Source organism: Muscardinus avellanarius, assembly GCF_963383645.1.
Source record: "Muscardinus avellanarius genome assembly, chromosome: 11".
NCBI lineage: Eukaryota > Metazoa > Chordata > Mammalia > Rodentia > Gliridae > Muscardinus > Muscardinus avellanarius.
Genome location: NC_137797.1, coordinates 76,818,645 through 76,840,936, shown reverse-complemented (window position 1 = coordinate 76,840,936; position 22,292 = coordinate 76,818,645). Strand labels below are relative to the sequence as shown.

The 22,292-nt window shown below is 36.4% G+C and overlaps 1 protein-coding gene across 1 annotated transcript in view; it reads right to left on the bottom strand.

Annotated features, from left to right (window-relative positions):
* The window catches only part of NELL2 (neural EGFL like 2), a gene marked incomplete at its 3' end in the record, with an annotated part of 418,867 nt that overhangs the window by 100,014 nt on the left and 296,561 nt on the right, over positions 1–22,292 (bottom strand). The window contains exons 14-15 of the mRNA XM_080706086.1: positions 22,009–22,131; positions 18,020–18,115 (exon numbers count right to left, since the gene is read on the bottom strand). Coding sequence (XP_080562212.1) covers positions 18,020–18,115; positions 22,009–22,131 — 219 coding nt within the window. The remainder of the gene's footprint in view (positions 1–18,019; positions 18,116–22,008; positions 22,132–22,292) is intronic.

The window sequence follows — 22,292 nt, the reverse complement described above, 5'->3', positions numbered from 1 at the left end:
TTTAGAACAAATAAATGAAAAATATAAAAAAGTGACTTCAATTGGTTTGTTTAAAATTAAAAAAAGACCAGAGGATATGGATTCTAGGAAATTATAGGCATAATATAAATTATACAAAGGGTTATCCACTGAAAGAAGCTATCAATTTATTTATTTATTTATTTATTTATTTATTTATTTATTTATTTATTGTTCTACTGGGGATAGAACCCAAGTACATTCTACCTCTGAGCTATACCCCCAGCCCTAGTTTTTTTTTCAACTGAATGAAAATGTATATATATATTTTTTTAACAATTTTTTTATTGAACATAAATAGCATACATTTAAACTATATTTGGTGCCCTCTCCCCCATGCCCTCGTTTGCCCTTCCCCCCTCCCACCAATGGTTGTCTAGGTTAACCATGTCTTATTCATAATTTTACACATGTTCAGATGTAGACCCTCATTAATCAAGATCAGCCTTCCTCCTCTCCTATCTTTCCATTCAAACTTTGCTGATATTTCCCCTCCATTATCTGGAGTCCCACTGGTATCCTTTGTGTTTCCTAGTTTGGGCATATTAGAGGAAACATATGTACCTTCTCCTTCTGTGCTTGGCTGATCTCACTTAACATAATATTCTCCAGGGCTTTCCATCTTCTTGCAAATGATATAATTTTGTTCTTCTTTATGGCTTAACAGAATTCCATTGTGTGTATTTCCCAAAGATTTACTATCCATTCATCTGTTGATGGAGATGTGGGTTGGTTCCATATTTTGGCTATTACAAATTGTGCTGCTATGAACATAGGTATGCATATGTTGCTGTATTTCTCTGAATTCAACCCCTTTGGAAAGATACCCAGGAGTGGTATAGCTGGATCATATGGTGGATCTATTCCCACTTTTCTTAGGAATCTCCACACAGATCTCCATAGTGGTTGAACTAGTTTGCATTCCCACCAACAGTGTAAAAGAGTTCCTCTTTTACAAACTAGTTTTTTGTCTTTTTAAACTTTTTTGAAACAGAATCTTAATGAGTTGTGAAAGGCCTCACAAAGTAGCTGAGGCCGTCCACAAACAGCAATCTTCTGGTCTCCGCCTCCTGAATGCTGGGATTACAACCATACGCCTCCACGCCCGGCCAGAAACTATCAATGTTTTTAAAGCAAAACTGAAGATCTTCCAAATTCCCAGATAATTGCACTTGGCTTATTTTCTTAGAGACCTGCTGTCTAACAGCCTGAGAGCTGTTTTTCCCCCTTACATTTAACGCCATGATGTGTCCTTATTTCCAGTGTTAATTAGGTAGGCCTTCCAATAAAACAATCTGAAAAATTTTTCCATCATAGTTTTTATCTATTATACATGACTGATACATGGAGTGAGCAAGATTTTTTCCAATTATCCTAAAGAACTTGAAAGAATAACTGTGAGATTTAAAGCTGAGAACTTTTAACTACTTTTTGAATAGTACAAACAATTAACTTACCATGAAACATTAATTTTTAAAGATTTGCATTAGAATTAAAATTCAGCAAATTTTTGTAATGGATATTTGGAATGTTTTTTTTAAAAAATCGGGTGCATATTATTAAACATAATAGTGGGGTTGACTTTGACATAATCACACATGCATATTACATATTGTGGTCAATTTAATTACTAGTACCTCCCCTTGCCTTCCCTTCCTCCCTGTCCTCACACCCCTTCTTCCACACTGGTCTTCATTCTATTTTCATGTGAACCTCTTTATTTCCTTTTTTTTCTTTCTAGCTTCCAAGTATGAGTGCAAACATATGGTCCTTAACTCTTTGACCTTGGCTTATATTGCATAACATGATGCTCTGCAGTTTCATCCATTTATCTGCAAGTGACAATAATGCCATTCTTAAGGGTGAAGTAAAACTCCATTGTGTTAGTGAGGCTCTTTGCAACTTAGTGAGACCCTGTTTCAAAATAAAGAATAAAAAACAGGACTGGGGGTGTAGCTTGGAGATAGATTGCCCCTGGGTCCCATTTCCAGTACTGCAAAACAAAAACAAAACAAAAAAACAAAAAAAAACCCCCAAACTCCATTGTGCATACAAACCACATTTTCACTTTGAATTACACTGGTATAATCATGGGTATGCATTTACCACTACTGTATGCTAACTTTAATTTTTTTGGATAAGTGCTGAGGAGCGGTATAGCTGGATCATATAGTAGTAGTTTCATTTTTAGTCTCTTGAGGAACCTCTGTACTAATTTCCATTTGAGTATACTAAGTTACATTCCAATGAAGTATAAAAGTGTGTATCTTCTCTACATCCTTACCAGCATTTATTATTATTATTTGTATTCTTAATTATTACCATTCCAATTCTAGCTGGGGTGATATAAAACCTCAGTGTAGATTTTATGTTTAATTTTTGCTCATATTTTGTTTATATTTTATATATTATTGTTGTTTCCCCTAGTGGTTAAAGATGTTGAACAGTTTTTAAATATGATTCTTGGCCATTTGTACTTCTTTTGAGAAATATCTTTTGAGTTCATTTGGTCATTTACAGATCAGGTTATCTGATTTTTTTCAATTTGTATATTTATTATTTTAAAAATATACTTTTGTTGGTGCATTATAATTATAAATTATAATGAAGTCCAGAGTAATAGGGGCATACATACATGCCACTTTCAGCAATAGACAGATTATCCAGATACCCCTCAACATTGACAAAAAAGAACCCCACCAAAATCATATTGCACCCTAGACCGGATGGGCCTAATAGACATCTATAGAACATTCCATTCCATAGCTACTGAATACACACTCATCTTATTACCATACAGCCACAATATGAGAATATTATTGGCCACAAAACAAGTCTAATAAATATTTGTTTTTTCTCCCTCTCTTCCAATCTTCCTTGGTAAAGTGAATTATTCTATCAGTGTGTTCTTATTTCTTGTTTATTATTTTTGGCTTGGCTATATAGATGTTTTTGCTTTTTATAACCATAAGACTTGTAAAAATCATTTTTTATGATATCAAGCTATTGTGCAATGATAGCAACTGAAGATACTGTAAAGATAAGAACTCTGGGGATATAGCTCAGTGGCACACACTTGAAGATAGCTCAAGGAAGGAAAACTTACAGGCCTATATCTTTGATGAACTTGGATACAAAACTGCTAAACAAAATATTAGCAACATGCATTCAAAAACACTTCAAGAAAATCATACACCATGACCAGGTAGGGTTCATCCCAGAGATGCAAGGCTGATTTAATATACAAAATTCAATCCATGTAATTCATCACATAAACAGAACCAAAGACAAAAATCACATGACCATTTCAATAGATGCTGAAAAAGCATTTGACAAAATCCAACAACCATTTATGCTAAAAGCACTGCAGATAATCTGAAAAGAATGAGCATACCTCAATATCATAAAGGCAATCTACAATAGGTCAATGGCCAATATCATATTAATGGGAAAAAACTCCAAGATTTCTTCTAAAAAAGGAACAAGACAAGGATGTCCTTTTTTGCCACTTTTCAATATGGTATCTGAGACTCTAGCCAGAGCAATAAGGCAAGAAGAAGAAATCAAAGTAGGACAAATAGGAAAAGAAGAACTCAAACTTTTGCTATTTGCAGATGATATGATATTAAACTTAGAAGGCCCAACAAACTCAAACAAAAGGCTTATAGAACTGATCAACAAATTCAGCAAAGTATCTGGATAGAAAATCAATCTTAAAAAAATTGGAAGAAGACCTTAGAAGATGGAAATATCTTCTTTGTTCATGGAGAGGCAGAATAAATATCATCAAAATGGCCATACTTTCAAAAGTGATCTACAGATTCAATGCAATACCCATTAAGTTACCAAAATCATTCCTCACAGACTTAGAAAAATCAGTCCTTAAATTCATTTGGAACAACAAAATCCCAGAATAGCCAAAGTACTTCTCAGCAACAAAAACCATGCAGGAACAATCACAATACCTGACTTTAAACTCTACTACAAAGCCACATAAAAAAAATCCCCAGCATGGTACTAGCACAAAAACAGATACACAGACCAATGGAGAGGAATAGAAGACTCACAAACAAATCCACACACAGCCAATTGATTTTTGACAAAGGGGCCAAAAACATACACTGAAAAGATAACCTGTTCAAGAAACGGTGTTTGCAAAACTGATTAACCATATACAGAAAAATAGAAATAAACCTCACTTTTTCACCCTTCACTAGCGTCAATTCAAGATGGATGAAAGACTTGAAAATTAGACCAGAGACCTTGAGGCTCCTTAAAGAGGGAATTGGTCCAACACTGCAACACATAGGCACAGATAAAAACATTTTCAACAAGCTTCCAAAGGCACAAGAAAATAAAAGGGGAATCAATACATGGGATTGCATGAAACTGAAGAGCCTCTGTACAGCAAAAACAACAACAACAACAACAAAAACAAACAAACAAAAAACTATCAGGAACTTCCAACCGAGAGCCAAGAGAATGGGAGAAGATTTTTGAGAACTACTCCTCCAAGAAAGGACTAATATCTAGAATATACAGAGAAAACTCAAGAAATTCAGCACAAAGAATTCAAATGGCCAATAAATGTATAAAAAATGCTCAACATCATTAGCAATTAGATGCAAATCAAAACTACCCTCAGTCAGGCATGATGAAGCATGATTGTAATCCCAGCATTCGGGAGGCTGAGACTGGAGGATCACGGTTTGTGGACAGCCTCAGCTAATTAGTGAGGCCCTCCACAACTTAGTGAGACTCTGTTTCAAAATAAAGAATAAAAAATAAGGCAGGAGGTGTAGCTAGGAGGTCAAATGCTCCTGGGTTCTATCCCCAGACCTTCAACAAAACAAAACAAAACAAAATAAAACAAAACCTACCCTAGGATTTCACCTAATTCCAACTAGAATGGGAATCATTCAAGACACAAACAACAGTAAATGCTGGTGAAGATGTGGAGATGTGGGAACTCTGATATATTGTTGGTGGGACTGTAAATGACTGCAACCACTTTAGAAAACAGTATGGAGGATCCTCAGAAGAACGGGAACAGACTTAGCATATGATCCAGCAATACCACTTCTGGGTATCTACCCAAAAGAAAGAAAACCAAACTACCAAACTAATACATGTGTATCTATGTTCATAGCTGAACAATTCACCATAGAGAAACTATTTAACCAGCCAAGATGTCCATTAAGATGAATGCATTACAAAACTGAAATCATTTATTGTAAGAATTATTCTTTTAACCTTTATTTTAAAACAGTAAAGAATATCTTCAGCTAGTTCAAGGATCTTCTGAAGCCTAAAGTTCTATTTTTATAAAATCAAAAAATTATGACTTCCGGGAAGATGGTGACGGAGGAAAGTGGCACTTACAAGTCCCGCTAACAATCGAACTCTATTACCACAAAAGCAGTGCCTTTTAAAGCCAGAAATCACCACCAGCAAAGAAATAAAAACTGTAAATACAAGGGACAGAGAAAAAGAGGGCTGGAAAAACAAGACACCAGAAAGAAACCAGCCCGAAGTGCCGCGCCAACTGCAGCGCGGGAGCAGCCACAGCCTGGGCACGAAGTGGCCGAAGCAGCCAGAGCCGTGGTACAGAGCAGCGGGAGCCACGGAGCGAAGCGGCCTGAGCAGCCAGAGCTGTGGTGTGTAACAGTGCGGCCTACATCTTCCCTAACAGCTCCAGGCTCCAGAGAGAAGGGAAACTCAGAACAGAGCTCAAATACAGAGAGGAGGTACTCTGGCCTCGTGGCCTAGGATGTAGCAGCTGTGCCTTACTGCTGGTGGCAGCAGCAAGTTCACAGGCTGGCTCTAGACCAATGCACTCAACCAGCCACCAGGTGCCAGAGAGGAGGGGTGGACAGCGAGCTGAGGTGAGCCGCTGCTGAACAGCTGGGAGGCAGTCAGCAGTTTTTTTGGCGCAAGGAGCGTCTAAAGCTCCCAAGAGCCAGGATCAGCACACCCCACAGGGACTCAGTGGAGCTCAAAACCAGAGAAGAACTACGCCAACCTCATGGCCAAGGACGCGACAGCAGGGCATTACTGCTGGCAGCAGCTGCAAGTTCACCGGACAGCTGAAGGACTACGCACTCAACCACCACCAGGCTCCAAAGAGGAGGGGTGGACAGCAAGCCGAAGTGAGCAGGTGCTGAACAGCCGGGCGGCAGTCAACAGCATTGTCGGCACAGGGAACATCTAAAGCTCCCAAGGGCCGAGCACAGCACACCTGGAAGGGACTCAGAGTGGAGCTCAAAACCAGAGAAGAAATATGCCACATCACGGCCGAAGGAGTGGCAGTGGTGCCATATTGCCAGTGGCGGCAGCAGTGAATCCACCGAGTTCACTACAGCTCCATCAGAGCACTCAACAACCGTGAATCAAATTGCGGCACCTAGGGGAGAAATCCCAGTACTGTACTCCCAGGGACTTGCACAGATAGTTTCCCTGGGTTGAAGATTTTAGCAGTGGGGGAGTGGCGGTGGCAGAGATATCACACCATAGTCACAACTCCCCGCTGGAGAATACCCAACTTGGCACCCCCCACGGTCTGTGCAGCCTTGATTGACTCCCTGGGTCTGAGACTTTGTGATACAACCAAGTAAAGGAGTAGTGGTGACTGCAATACCACAGACTCGAGTTCCAGAGCATCTTAAGTGAACTTGTAGTGACCCAGGGAAGAACCCAGAGAAGGCACAAACTTCCAAAATCAAGGGAAAGAGAAATAACAATGGAGCAGTGAATGCTCACAACCCCACAACATCAGAATCTGATAACACAGAAATCCAAAGATCTCTAGAAGATCAAATCAGAAAAATAACTTTAGAAATAATAGAGGACTTTTGAAAAGAATTCAGAGAGAGTCAAAAAAAAGATGAAGAATGCAATCATTGAAATAAAGGCCTCAATTCAAAGTATAAACAAGAGATTAGACCACATGGAGAATAGAATCTCACTTCTTGAAGATGATCACTCCAAAAATGAACACATAGTTTCTAATTTAGAAAAACAATCCGACAGCAGGAATCTGACATTGAAGAAATATGGGCCCATTTTAAGAGAGCTAACCTAAGAATAACTGGAATAGAGGAGGGAAAAGAAGGTGAAACCAAAGGGATCAATAATCTCTTCAAGAAGTAATAGCAGAAAATTTTCCAAACATAGAGCAAGAGGTCGATACACAGGTCCAGGAAACTTATAGAACTCACTTTAGACAGGATCAGAGAAGAGGATCCCCACGCCACATAATTGTCAAAATGACTAATGTGGAAGCCAAGGAGAGAATCTTAAAGGCAACAAAAACAAAAGTCCATGTGACATTCAGAGGCAAACCAATTAGAATCACTCCAGACTTCCCAAACCAAGTCATGAAAGCCAGAAGAGCATGGAGTAACATATTCCAAACTCTGAAAAAAAACAACTTCCAACCAAAAATTTCCTACCCAGCAAAACTATCCATCAAATTAGATGGGGAAATAAGAAGCTTCCATGACAAACAGAAACTGAAGGAATTTATGTCTTCAAAACCAGCACTTGAGAAAATACTCAACTGGAGATTAACTGCAAAGAGGAAATGGGTAGTACACGCCAGAACCAAAGAAACAAGAATTCCCATCCAGCAGACAACTAAGCAAAGAAGAATAAACAGTATCTCAAACAGAAATAAGATCTTCACATGTTGGGAATTAAAAATTATCTCTCTATAATCACACTGAATGTAAATGGCCTCAACTCCCCAATAAAAAGACAAAAAGTGGCAAAATGGATTAAAAGCTAGAATCCATCCATCTTCTGCTTACAAGAAACACACCTTACAAGTAAAGATAGGAACAAACTCAAGGTAAAGGGCTGGAGCAAGGTCATCCATGCTAATGGTACTCGAAGACAAGCAGGAGTAGCAACTATGATATCAGACAAGTTAGACTTCAAACCCAAACTTATTAGAAGAGACAAAGAAGGTCACATTTTACTGGTAAAATGAATAGTCCAGCAAGAGGAAATAACAATAATCAACATCTATGCCCCAAACAAAGGAGCAGCTATTTTCATAAATCAAACTCTTTGTGACATGAAGTCACACATAAATCCCAACACAGTAATACTGGGAGACTTCAACACACCTCTCACAATACTAGAGCGATTGTCCAGACAAAGGGTCAGTAAAGATGCCTCAGAACTAAATAATACCATTAACCAAATGGACCTGTTGGACATATATAGAATATTTCACCCAACTACAGCGGAGTTTACAGTTTTCTCAGCTGCTCACGGAACATTCTCCAAAATAGATCACATCCTGGGACACAAAATGAGCACTAGCAAATTTAAAAAATGTTACATACTTCCCTGTGTCATTTCAGACCATAATGGAATGAAACTAGAAATCAACTATAAGAAGACACAGAGAAACAAAATAAACATATGGAGACTGAACACCACACTTCTGAATGAAGAATGGGTCATAGAAGATGTAAGAGGTGAAATCAAGAAATTTCTAGAAACAAATGAAAATAAAGATACAACATATCAAAACCTCTGGGACACTTTGAAGGCAGTATTAAGAGGAAAATTTATAGCACTGAGTGCTCAGTTAAGAAAACAGAAATCTTCAAATAAATAGCCTAACGACATACCTCAAAGCTCTTGAAAAGCAGGGACAATTGAAACCCAAAGCCATCAGAAGATGGGAAATTATTAAAATTAGAGCAGAAATTAATGAAATAGAGAATAAAAAAAATACAGAAAATTAACAAAACCAAAAGGTGGTTTCTTGAAAAAATTAACAAGATTGATAAACCACTAGACAACCTAACTAAAAAAAAAAGAGAGAATCAACCCAAATTATGAAGATAAGGGATGAAAAAGGAGACATTACTACTGACAACGTAGAAATCCAGAGGATTATCAGAAAGTACTTTGAAAAACTATACTCCAACAATATGGAAAATCTGGAGGAAATCGACAACTTCCTAGATAAATACAACCTTCCTAAACTGAGTCAAGAAGATATAGAACACTTAAACCAACCAATAACAATCAAAGAGATTGAAACAGCAATAAAGAGCTTACCATCAAAGAAAAGCCCAGGACCAGATGGTTTCCCAAGTGAATTCTATAAAACCGTTATAGAAGAGTTAACCCCAATACTACTCAAACTATTTCGGGAAATAGATAAAACCGGGACTCTCCCCAATACATTCTATGAAGCCAACATCACACTAATACTCAAACCGAATAAAGACAGTTCAAGGAAGGAAAACTACAGGCCTATATCTCTGATGAACTTGGATGCAAAACTATAAACAAAATACTAGCAACACGCATTCAAAACCATATAAAGAAAATCATTCACCATGACCAGGTAGGGTTCATCCAAAGGGATGCAAGGCTGGTTCAATATATGAAAATCAATCCATGTAATTCATCATATAAACAGAATCAAAGACAAAAACCACATGATTAGAATCCTCAATAAGACCCCAAAGGCACAACAAATTAAAAGGAGAATCAATACATGGGATTGCATGAAACTGAAGAGCTTCTGTTCAGCAAAGGAAACTATCAAGAACCTCAATCGAGAGCCAACAGAATGGGAGAAGTTTTTTGCCACCTACCCCACCGATAGATCTAGAATATACAGAGAACTCAAGAAATTCAACACTAAGAAAACAAAGCATACAATAACAAAATGGGCAAATGAACTAAATAGACACTTCACAAAAGAAGAAATTCAAATGGTCAATAAATTCATGAAAAAATGCTCAACATCACTGGCAATCAGAGAGATGCAAATCAAAACTACCCTGAGATTTCACCTTACCCCAACTAGAATGGCAATCATTCAAAACACAAACAACAACAGATGCTGGCGAGGATGTGGAGAAGTGGGAACTCTAAGACATTGTTGGTGGGATTGCAAATTAGTGCAACCACTTTGGAAAACAGTATGGAGAATCCTCAGAAGAATGGGAACAAATCTCCCATTTGATCCAGCAATACCACTGTTGGGTATCTACCCAAAAGAAAAGAAACCAAACTACCAAACTAATGCATGTGTATCTATGTTCATAGCTGCACAATTCACCATAGCCAAACTATGGAACCAGCCAAGATGTCCATCAACAGATGAATGGATTACAAAACTGTGGGATATGTACACAATGGAATTTTACTCAGCCATAAAAAAAAAACTCAATTACATCATTTTCAGGGAAATGGATGGAACTGGAGGACATTATGCTAAGTGAGATTAGTCAGTCACAAAAAATAAGAAATCAGATGCTTTCCCTAATATGTGAGAATTAGGGAGAAATGGGTCATAGGAGGAACTCTTGAAAGAGGAAATCTTATAGAGGAGCAAACAAGACAAACTAAAGGAGGAGAAAGGAGGGGGAAAGAGGAAAATCTCTAAAACACACAATGTACATAAACATATCGAAGTCAATCACTAAGCCAAGCAAGGGAGGGAGGGACGGGGAGGGACTGGGGTGGGAATTGGGTAGGGGTTAAATCAGCGATGAGTACATGTTTGTACACGCAAGTTTTTTACCCCAATATGTTGTGTGAATATAATGCACCAATAAAAATAATTTTAAAAAATTATAATATAATCATAGCAAATATTCTTGTGGAGTATTTACTAAATTCTTGACATTACCAAGTCCAAGACATGATGCTCTTTGTCTTGTTTACCTCATTTAATTTTCAACAAACCTATGTGGTAGGTATTATTATCTTAATAAAGTTTATTCATATCCACAGAAAGATGAATGAAGGTGAAAAGAGTCATATAGTTGGTGGACAAGAGCTAGAATTCTGGATGATATTTCTCTGCCTTCAACTTTTGTGTTGTTAACCATTTTATAAAGTCTCTAGAAGAATTAGAATATGGCATAAAATAAGCATTTAAAGTCATATTTAAACTAAGAATCATCATAAAAAAAGAGAGAAGATTTGTCTTAAGTACCTAATATGTGAGGTATGGTCAAATAGCATTTGGTGTATATTCTAGATATTAATACTCTATCAGAGGGATAACTGGCAAAGATCTCTCATTCTGTAGGCTTTCTCTTTAGGCTGTTAATGGTTTCATTTGATGAGCAGAAACTTTTTAATGTAATGTCATCCTATTTATTAATTCTTGTTTTAATTTCCTGAATTTAGGGGGTCTTGTTAAGGAAGTTTCTACCTGTTTCTATATGTTGGAGTGTTGCACCTATTGCCCTTCTCTAATAATTTCAAAGTCTCTCGTCTAACCTCCAGGTCTTTGATCTGGCCAGTTATGAAACAAACATAGGTGTCCATGAGCAGGTAATGGATTACAAAATTATTCAATATCCACACCATGGAATTCTACTCAGCAACACAGAAGAACAAAATTATGTCATTTGCAAGAATATGGAAGGACCTGGAGAATGTTAAGTGAGATTAGTTAGTCACAGAAATTTAAGGGTCATATGTCTTTTCTATATGTGGATCATATATCTTTTCTAATATGTACAATCTAGGAAGAAATGGAGATACCAGACAGACTCCAGAAAATGGAGGAGAAACCTCAGTGGAACCAAGGAGGAGGTATAAGGGATAGGAGGGTTAAGAATGAGTTTTACTGAAGGAGTTACTACCATTTACTGTGTGTACATATGTGAGAATACCAACATCAATCTTAGTATTCTGAATGCGGAAGGGGGAAGGTGAAGAGGCAGCATGGGGGTGGGGCACCAAATGTTGTGTGCATGTATGTTACTGTTAGTATGATTTAAATTATGATGTGAGATTATAATGTACCAATAAAAGCATATTAAAAAGGCCTTGGTGAAAATACTTTTATTATTTTTTAATATTTTATAATAGTTTGGGTATCATTGGGATTTAAACCCCTCATTCATACAAAGTTGATGAATATACAGCATTCACCAAGTGTAATTTAATCATTCTATATTTAGAGATAGAGTTTCTGAACTTGATTGGTTTCAGCAAATATGAATAGAAATCTCCTTTTAGGCAAATTAATAAATTTCCCCTGTGTGTCTTGTTATCACTAAATGACCAGGGTTTTTTTAAATCTCTTTCTTTGAGTAATTCAGATCCAGAAAAGTAACTTTAATAGACAATGAAGGACCAAAAGGAGAGCTTTTTATATCCCATTTTTATCTTGATGAAGTTTACTTACTGATTTGCATATAAAAAGTTTGTGTTTAATCAGCTAGAGCAGATGACATAATCCTATATTTTTTTCTTTTTAAAATTTTTTATTGGTGCATTGTAGTCATACAACTTAATGGGATAAAAGATGGTGGAGACTTTCATGCACATATCACACAATTAGCCCTTACCCAATTCCCACTCCATTCCTTCCCCTCCCTCTTTCCCATGCTTAGTTTATTGACTGACTTTGATATGTTTAAGCACATCATGTGATTTAGAGAATTTCCCTTTTCGTCCCTTCCATACCCTCAGTTAGGTCACCTTATTTGCTCTTCTATAGAATCTCCTTCTTCATCTAAAAATGCAAAAAACACAACCAGAAGACTTCTAGAGCTGATAAATTCAGCACAAATGCTGTATAAAAATCAAGTTATAGCTGGGTGTGGTAGTGCACACTTGTAATCCCAGTACTTGGGATGCTTAGACAGGATGGATCACTTTCATGAACAGCCTCAGCTACTTAGTAAGGCCCTCAGCAACTGAGTGAGACCCTGTTTTAAAATAAAAAATAAAATAAATATGGCTGGGGTATAGCTCAGAGGTAGAATGTCCCTGGGTTCAATCCCCAGTACTGCAAAAAGAAAAAAAATTAAGTTTCAAAAATCATTAGGTGTTCTATAAACCAATCATGAATACACTTAAAAATTGTAGAAAACAATTCCATTCACAATAGCCTGAAAAAATAAAATACTTAAGAGTAAATCTTACCAAGGAGGTAACAGACTTTTATAATGAAAATTAAAGAATACTAAAAAAAGAAACTGGAGAAGACTTCATAAAATGGAAAGACCTCTTATGTTCTTGGATAGGCAGAATGAATACTATCAAAATGGCCATACTACGAAAAGTAACCTACAGATTCAATGCAATCCCTATTCACAGAACTAAAAAAAAAAAAGTCCTAAGTCTAAAGTTCAAATGCAAATAAAAAGACCCAGAATAGCAAAGCATTCATAGGAATAAAAATCATGCTAGAGCAGAAATAAATTAAATATAATACTTTCAAAAAGAAAAGGAGACTAAGTACAGTGGTACATACCTGTAATCTTAATACTTGGTAGGCTGAGACAGGAGGATCTGAGTTTCCAGGTCAGCGCTTGGAAATTTATGGAGACTTTGTTTCAAACTAAAAAATAAAAAGGACTCAGGGTATAGTTCAGTGGTAGAACACCACTAGGTTTAGTCCTCAGTACAATAACAATAGCAACAAACCATATGCTGGTAAAGTAAAATTTCTAAAGTTTTGCTTCCCTTCTCAAAATTATCTTCAACACATCTTTTAAAAATTTCTACTAAAATTCTCCTGTTCTAGTACAGAAAGATATATGTTCTGGGAATGAAATTTTACTGTGAGTCATTTTAGTAGTGAAAATATATGCTTATATACCTGTTTTGAAAATTTCCTGTGTATTTGAATTTTTCAGTCTCTGTATGTAAAATGATTTAAATTGATGCAATCTTAGAAATCTTAGAAATGATATAAATTTATGCCTTTAGAAAATGCAAAATGATCATGAAATTATATCAATATATTTATTTTATGATAAAAACGTGCTGATTAAACCATGGCTTTATAGCTTGATATTAATAATAAATGCTAACTGTATATACTACTAGAAAAATACTTTGTGCCAAACAAGAATTTTAACTATTGTATGATAATATTTAATGTATATAACTACAATAATAATATAATTTTTTATTGGTACCTTGTAGTCATACATCTTAATGGGGTACAAGATGGTAGAGGCATACATGCACACATCACTCATTTAGCCCTTCCTAACTTTTAAAACTCAAGAATCAAAACATCTGAAATTATTTTTGAAGTAAAGCATCATTTATCACACACACATATATATATAACAATACATATATATATGCAAAATGATCATGAAATTAAATCAATATATTTATTTTATGATAAAAATGTGCTGATTAAACCATGGCTAGCCATATATATATATATATATATATATATATATATATATATATACACCTCATGCTTCATTTTGAAACTAAAAATACTAAAAAGCTACAAAACACTTAGGAATGCAACTTAAATTTATGTCCATTTAACTACTCACAAAAATAATTAAAATCTCATCTCAAGTTTTGATCTATGACTAAGAAACCTATTTTTTACTGGCAAGAAAGAAAGAAAAGAAACCATTTATCAACAAAATGTCTGATCTGTTCTTTGATATTTCAGCATTTTTTCCAGGTTTGCCCTTTGATATCAACTTTTTGCCAGTTATAAACACTTTAATTTGATTTAAGTCAGCAGTTGCTTAGAGGGGGCTGTCAAATTTTTCAGTTTTATGCCTTAAATCACTACGGAAAGATTTACTTTCAGTATAATAAAACAGCTTTGCATACTAATTAGACCATCAGACACATGTTTGCTGAAGTTTAGCGATTGTGTAATAAATACAGAATGGCAGAGATAGCTCTATTAAACCTCAGCACATAGATTTCTAATACATTTTATTGAGTTATACAGGAAATAATCACCCTACTAAATCCAAGTTCAACACCTGATTGAATATTAGGATCTTTAATTAAAGAAGTTATGCTGTACTTGCGGGTGATTTTGTACAGTGGCTAAAAAAATAATAAAAAATTAATTCCACTCAGTAAAAACAATACACATATCTGTTTGTTAAATTTAGTAAATAAACTCAACCATTTCTACTAAGATATACATAATGCAGAAACATAAAAAATATAAATGAGGGAAGGAGTTCGGCAGAGATCTTTTCAAGTAAAGTGAGAATTGGTAATTGTCTTGTACATAAAGATATATTTTTTAAGAAAGTAAATACTGTTACTTCATCCCCAGTGATTCTACTGTGAGGGCTCCAAAGATGACTACTAGGACCACAAATCTATCTTCTTTCTAAGATATCAGACAGCATCCAATTCTAGCAGGCAAAATAAGACTATCCCTATACCTACACATCATGATAATCCAAATGCTTTCATTACCTTGAGAGGAAAAATATTACTGTGGTCTCCACTATTAAAGGCAATAGGATTATTTTGCAGTTGAAAATTCAGCACAGAACTGATAAAGGATGACAGTAATGAGGTCCTGGGCAAATAGCATGGCATAGGGGGAAAGGAAGAAGTAAGGAGGGAGGGAGGAGAAAAAGATGGGAGTTTGAGATTTTGGATGTGGAACTATAATGAGACACCTTTCTGTGACTTAATTCCTCACCTGTCATATAAAAGTATGGGACCAGATGACCCTGAAGTCCTCGTTAAACTAACATTCAAACAAGACCAGCAATATGGATAAACCACTTTTTTGCTTTCTCATTTAATTGTTTACCATCTACACCTTTTTTATTCAGCAAGTATTTAGCAAACACCTACTAAGGTGTAAGTCTTATACCTTATCTCAAGGATACAAAAGCGAACAAGCCACCCTTATACAGTCACAATGTTCAATGCTTGGCAATGGGAACAAGGTGAGGAGGCAGAACAAGAGTGGGGCTGTTTGAATAAACAACTGAAGGGCTTGTATATCATGTTTAAAAATGGGACCATTATCCTGGGGCAGTGGGGGACACCAAAGTTTAGTTCCATATGGAGTGATACAATCAGATATTCTGATATTCTATGGGGATTGGAATAAAGAGAGAAAATCCTAAGAGCCCTGAACTGCTGTAGTACCAGGAAAAAAGGAAACGAATGGACCCTAGGAAAGAAATGCAATATAGAGGAATTAACTAGATATGGAAGGGGTGAAAGTGAGGCAATTTCTTGACTGCTGGCTAGAAAACTCAGTGGACAATGCTGCCAGTCAATGAAATAAAGAATAAAAGTGAAGGATATTGTCTGGGTGGAAGGAAGAGGAGAGAAGAGGAGGCAGGAGTCATGGAACACGTAATAAGTTCAGTATGGGTTCTTTGGATTTAAGGTCCCTAAAAAACATATTAGGAGACACTGCATAAAAAACCTGGGTTTGGGAGTAGGATCTTTGTTTTCAAATGCTAACTGACTATAAGCAAAAAAATTTTTTTCCTCTGTTTTGTTTTTCTTAAACCACAATGAACCCAATACTGTTGAATGTGATTGAAGATAATAGCCATCTTAGAATTCAGAGAGCAAACAAGAGTAAGGTGATCTATAGAGGGCAGAGATACTGAGAAGCTAAAGTAATTTACCCAAGGTCATATAGCAAGTAAACAGTGGAATTAGATTCTGATCCCGCATTTGTTTTTTTTAAAAGCCCTTGGCTGCTAGAGATAGCAACTTAGACTCAGTCCGAGGATTCTGTTTACATAGACTTAAAGTTCAAGGATAACTAAAGATAGAGAACTAAATATTCTGGTATTTTATTTTCATGTAAGTCTTAAAAACTATTGCTGAGATTAATTTTATGCCATATTTTTATACTTTCATCACATTATTTTTTTTCTAGTGGAAGAGTGATATGTAGGATTGGGCATGACTGCTATTCATCACAGATTTTTGGAATAGTAAAAACATCCTGTAAAAGTTACTAGTTTGGTATTTAGACTCTACTAAAAGCAGCACAAAATAGGGTATTTGTGAAACTCGATCATCATAAATATTGATGTACAAAGGTCTGAAGGGACCTTAGATGTGTGCGGGTATATTGGTAAAGATTCTGGGATAAAAATATTGGAAAACCACTGAATTAAAGGTGTCTTTATTTTATCTAGAAAGTTCAATGATACATAATTGCCAAAATATGCATTTTAACAAGTTAGTAGACTCTACTGGAGATTTACATACATGGTAAGTTTGGAGAACGCTTGACTTAAAAAAAGATGCACTTGAAAAGAGTCCTACATATGAAGGATACTCACTACGCATTTTCTATTAGGGATCTGAAATCAGTCACTGAAGTCTTAAGATATTACTTATAGGTACCTGTAGAAAGATATGATCCAGTGATGCCAGTCCTTTTGAGAACACCCTTTCTGTACACAGTGGCAGTATCTGTTCAGTAAAAATTTCACTTCCCAAACGAAGCAGAAAAATTTCTGTCTCATATTTTGATCAGTAAGTGTTTTTATTAAGCTAAATGTCTACAGGTAGAACAGAGGCAGAGAAGGTGCTATGTCTATTGCAGTGAGATTTATGAAAATCAATATGCCAGGACAACGTCAATCATCAGTGGTAGCAGGTTCCTCTTAGGAGGAATAACTGGCCTCTGACAATGCATGTTGCTCTGGTATTATAAGCTATATACATACTATAGGTTGTTTTAAAATAATTTTTAACATTTCTAGTATTAATATCTATCAGAATAAGCTCTGAATGGACTGGGATGAGAAAAAATGAGGAATTAGAAAACTTTAAATATTTTCTAAATAAACAGCAATGAAAGAATATTGAACAGATCAGATAAAAAGTTATTAAAATTTCTCAAATATAGATGCAGAAAGTAATATATCTTAGAAACAGCCATAAGTATGAATTCTGCTTTAATATAATCATAGGTTTCAGTAAGAATGAGCTCCAAATGAGTAATAAGAATTATGAAGCCATGAAGTCCCAGGAAATATCATGATACTTTTGAAAAAGTTCAATATACATCTGGTTACAAGAGCTGCAGAACCACCTTAGTGTGACTCTGGGGAGCTGCACAGTGAGTACGCATCACTGGAACTCCTCCCCACAGTGCTTCCTTATTAATAGCTCTACACTTTGAGACCCAACTTGAAACTTGAAACATTATTTTCCTCATGGATTACATTATTCATTGGCATAAAAATTCATTTTCTAGAAGATGAAATGTTATTCTTACCGGTTTCACAGCTGGGTCCAGTGAAGCCTTGTGGGCAGGCACACACATTAGCAGCTATACAGGCTCCTCCATTTCGACAGCCATCTTTGCAAAATGCTGAAATGATTCAGATACATGAAGAAATCAGATAAACCAGATACATGGCTTCAGCATTTTAGAAGTATTTCAATAATATCCAAGTTCAGCATTTCTTCATTCCCTTAGCAATATGGACATCAAACTATAAAAGCTATTATAATTTTATACTTGTATAATATTTTCTATACAGATAATAAATTTCCATACAACTTGTAAAACAGTAATATTTCTAATATGAAAGAAATATTTCACATGTAAAACAAAATATTGAGATTTCTTTTAACAAAACAGTAAGTAATCTTATACAATAAGATGTATATTAAAATTCAGATTCAATCTCATTGCACCAATCTAACTTGAAAATCAACCTAAAAAAAAAAAAAGAAAAGAAAAGAAACAAAAGGCAGCTTCCCTTGATATTGGAAACCACAACTAAGGAGACAAAAAAACAAGAAATGATTGAATCTCATGAATCTGACTATTTTACATACTGGCCAGAGTGTATTAGGGAAAAGCTCCATCCTCCAAAAGTTCTAAGCCAGTTTTGGTGGCTTAGAATTGCTCAGGCCCGGTGGTACACACCTGTAATCCCAATACTTGGGAGGCCGAGACAGGAGGATTGAGGGCTTAAGATCATCCTCAGTAGCTTAGCAAGAGCCTGTTTGTACCCCCCCCCCAAAAAAAAAAGATTTACTCAATAGTAAAAAGAATTCACTACAGTGGTCTTCAGGGAGACTATGACACTCTTCTAGGGATAGATCAGGAGACAGGATCTGGGCAAAGGCTTTGCAAAGCCTAAGGAATTAGAGTGAGTTTGGGGATGAAGGGCAGAGTTTTTCTGGGAGTGTGAAGCTCTGAAGAATTGTAAGGAGATGTGCTGCCTTCAAAGAAGTAGAGAAAAGAAAGAGAAAAAAGAGAGTTGAGAAAACAAAAACAAAAACAAAACAAAAACGAAGAAGCCCCAAAAGACCAAGATGGGTGGGCCTGAGCTCTGGGAAAGGCCTCTGTTTCAGTTCAGTTTACTCTTTGGCTTTGTGAAGCTAAAGGGCTATGTCCAAGCCTGACAAGGTCTCTTATGAATGAACTAGGCAGCTGGTTCTAGGCTTTGAGGCAAAAGTTTTCTCAGTTTCTGGCCTGTGCTTCTTCTAGTTAGCTATGATATACTATGCCCAAAGAAGCCCCTTGCCTCTATTGGTCCTAATTCTGTCTCTATCCTAGAAAAAAAAAAGAATACCTGGCTCAGCAAGGATTTGAAAATTTAGAATTTAAACTTCATAAATAATAAAGAATACATCTGGCACACCATGTGCACATTTCCCTTTGCGTAACTTGCAAGGCTGCAGCACAGACCTCAGTGCCTCAGATCTTACATCTAAACCACTTCTCTCTCAGCTGTTTTTCTTTCCCAGCAAAGACACACACAGGAATCTGAGAGACTTTCTTCAGGCAACCTGTAGCCGTAAGTTTTAGAAAGTATTTATAGATTATTTCTTGAAAGTTCTCCTGCCTTCAAATATAAGAACTATCTTTCTGCATCTGCTTATCATTTCAAGAGGTTATATATGGGTGTATTCAATCGAGTCACCCCTCCATGCCAGTCTGGTATGGAGCTGTACCTATACTCTGTATTTCTATCTTTCTAATAAACTTTTTTTAAATCTTCAAAATAAAAAGAGGTTGTACACTATAAACTTTACCCTTCATATCCAACTGGACTCAGAATCAATTAGAAATAAAAAAAAGAAGCTTTAGAGTTCCCAGATAAAATCTTATGCCCCCTAATTCTCAGAATATCCAGATTCTTAGAAGGAAGTTATATGGGTTTAGTCAGACTTTTTTTTGTTTGTTTCATTTTTCCTAGAAAATCCTTGTGGTATTTGGACATTTGGACTTCAAAATGAGTAAGTTTTCACAACGATCAATACTATGAAACTCTGAGGGTTTTTTTTTTTTTTCAGTACTGGGGATTGGACCCAGGAGCATTCCACCTCTGTGCTGTACCCCCAGCCCTATTATTTTTAATTCTTTATTTTGAAACAGGGTCTCACTAGGTTGCAGAGGGCCTCAGGCTGGCTGCAAACCTGTGATTCTCTTGTCTCAGCCTCCCAGGTAGTGGGGTTATAAGCATGTGTAAGCTCTGGAGAGTTCTGAAAAACAGAGTGATCTCAGGCTCATCCACATCTGGCTTCAATGTATTATTTGTTTTTGTTCTTATTGTTTTATTTTGTTTTTCATACTAAGTATTGAACCTATGGGTATTCTATCTCCAAGCTACACCCTCAGCTGGATTTTATTTTTTTATTTAGAAACAGGGCCTCAGTAAGTTGCTTAGGCTGGCTTTGGCTATGCAATCCTCCTGTTTTAGCCTCTTAAGTGCTGGGACTACAAAAGTGCACCACCACACAGATAATATCCATGAGTCACTGCATTAACAACTGTGCTTTGGTCCTTCCTATTTTCTACACATACAGTATCATGATAAATTGATTTTAGTAGAGCTGGGCGTGGTGGCACATACTTGTAATCCCAGCATTTGGGAGGCTGACACCAGAGGATCGCAGTTCGCAGACAGCCTCAGCTACTTAGTGAGGCCCTCAGCAACTTAGTGAGACCCTGTTTCAAAATAAAGAATAAAAAACAGGGCAGAGGGTGTAGCTCAGAGGTAGAATGCCCCTGGTTTCATCCCTGGACCCACAAAATAAATGATAAATAAATAAATTGATTTTAGTGAACTCCAAGATAAAGCACACAATATATTTGATGAATGGGCAGTCTTGAAGCTTAACATGCTTGAATTAGAGAAATCATTTGACATAAGGAATATGAACTTTGTTTTATGGGATTTGTCAGTTTCTAAAATAAACCTGTATTTCCCTTGTGACATAGGCAGTAACTGCATTTGATAAAAAGAAGGAAGACAGTGGTGAATGTGTGAGTTGATGGTTGGTAGTGATTACAATTGAAATCTACTGATGGAAATAAAATTTTGAGCTCAAGCTGGGCATGGTGGCACATGCCTGTAATCCCTATACTTGGGAGACTGAGATGGAAGTTTCAGGTTTAAGACCAGCCTCAGCAACTTAGTGAGGCTGTCGGCAACCTAGCAGATCCTGTTTCAAAACAAAAAATGAAAAGGGCTGGAGTGTAGCTTTGAGGTTGAATGCCTCTGGGCTCAACTTCAGTAAAACACAACTGACACACACAGACACACAGACACAGACACACACACACACACACACACACACCACTAATTAATTGGTACTGACAAACCAGGTAAAATGGCAAAGTACAACACATTGTGACACAATATGCCCAGTTAATTAATCTTTAATCTGGTAAACTCAGGAGAGAGATTACAGAAGAAATGATGTTAGACTGACCCAAAAGAGAGGTATTTCAGAGTAGATTATGGTAATACCACAAATGGGTTGGTGGGGCTGACAGTAATACAGCTATCATAATACATTCACATTTGGACCCCCTCCCCTCAAAAAATAATCTAAATCTGAGATAGTGCTTAACTGAATGAAAAGAAGGTTCCAAAGACCAGAAGATCAGAAGGAAAAGTATGAGCAAGTTGGAGGGAGAGGAACCTGGGCTAGGCAATAAAATGTTGAAGTTAAGATCGTAAAGTTGGAACAGTTCTGGATGTGGTTTGGTGAAGAGGGACAGACATGTAAACCCCTGTGGCTAAGATCAAGGAACACTAGGATAAAGGCACTGACATGTTTGGCGACTTGAACACTGAAGTAAACCAGGAGGAGGGTTTGACCTGAAAGGAAGACTAGAAGCCACACACGAAAGCTCCCAACAACCGTAGGAAGCTTCCAGGAGGTGCAGAGCAGTGTGATGATAATGGGCAGAGTAAGGGAAAGGTGGATTGTATCACAGCTGGCATTTACATCTTTTACCTTTGCACATGGTTCCATTCCCGGTGTAGCCAGGCTTGCAAACACAGTTGTGTCCTCCAACAGTGTTGAAGCATAAAGCATTCTCATCACAGTTGTGCTGATTTGTGATGCACTCATCATGTTCTGAAATGAGGAATACAATTTTGTTGCTCAAGAATATATTTTCAAAGACTCTCTATTGTAAGCTATATTTACATCTTGGTTACCAAATGATAATTCTTTCAACCACAGACATATACAAATTATAAACTAGAGAAAAACAGGTTTTGAAGTATAATGTACTC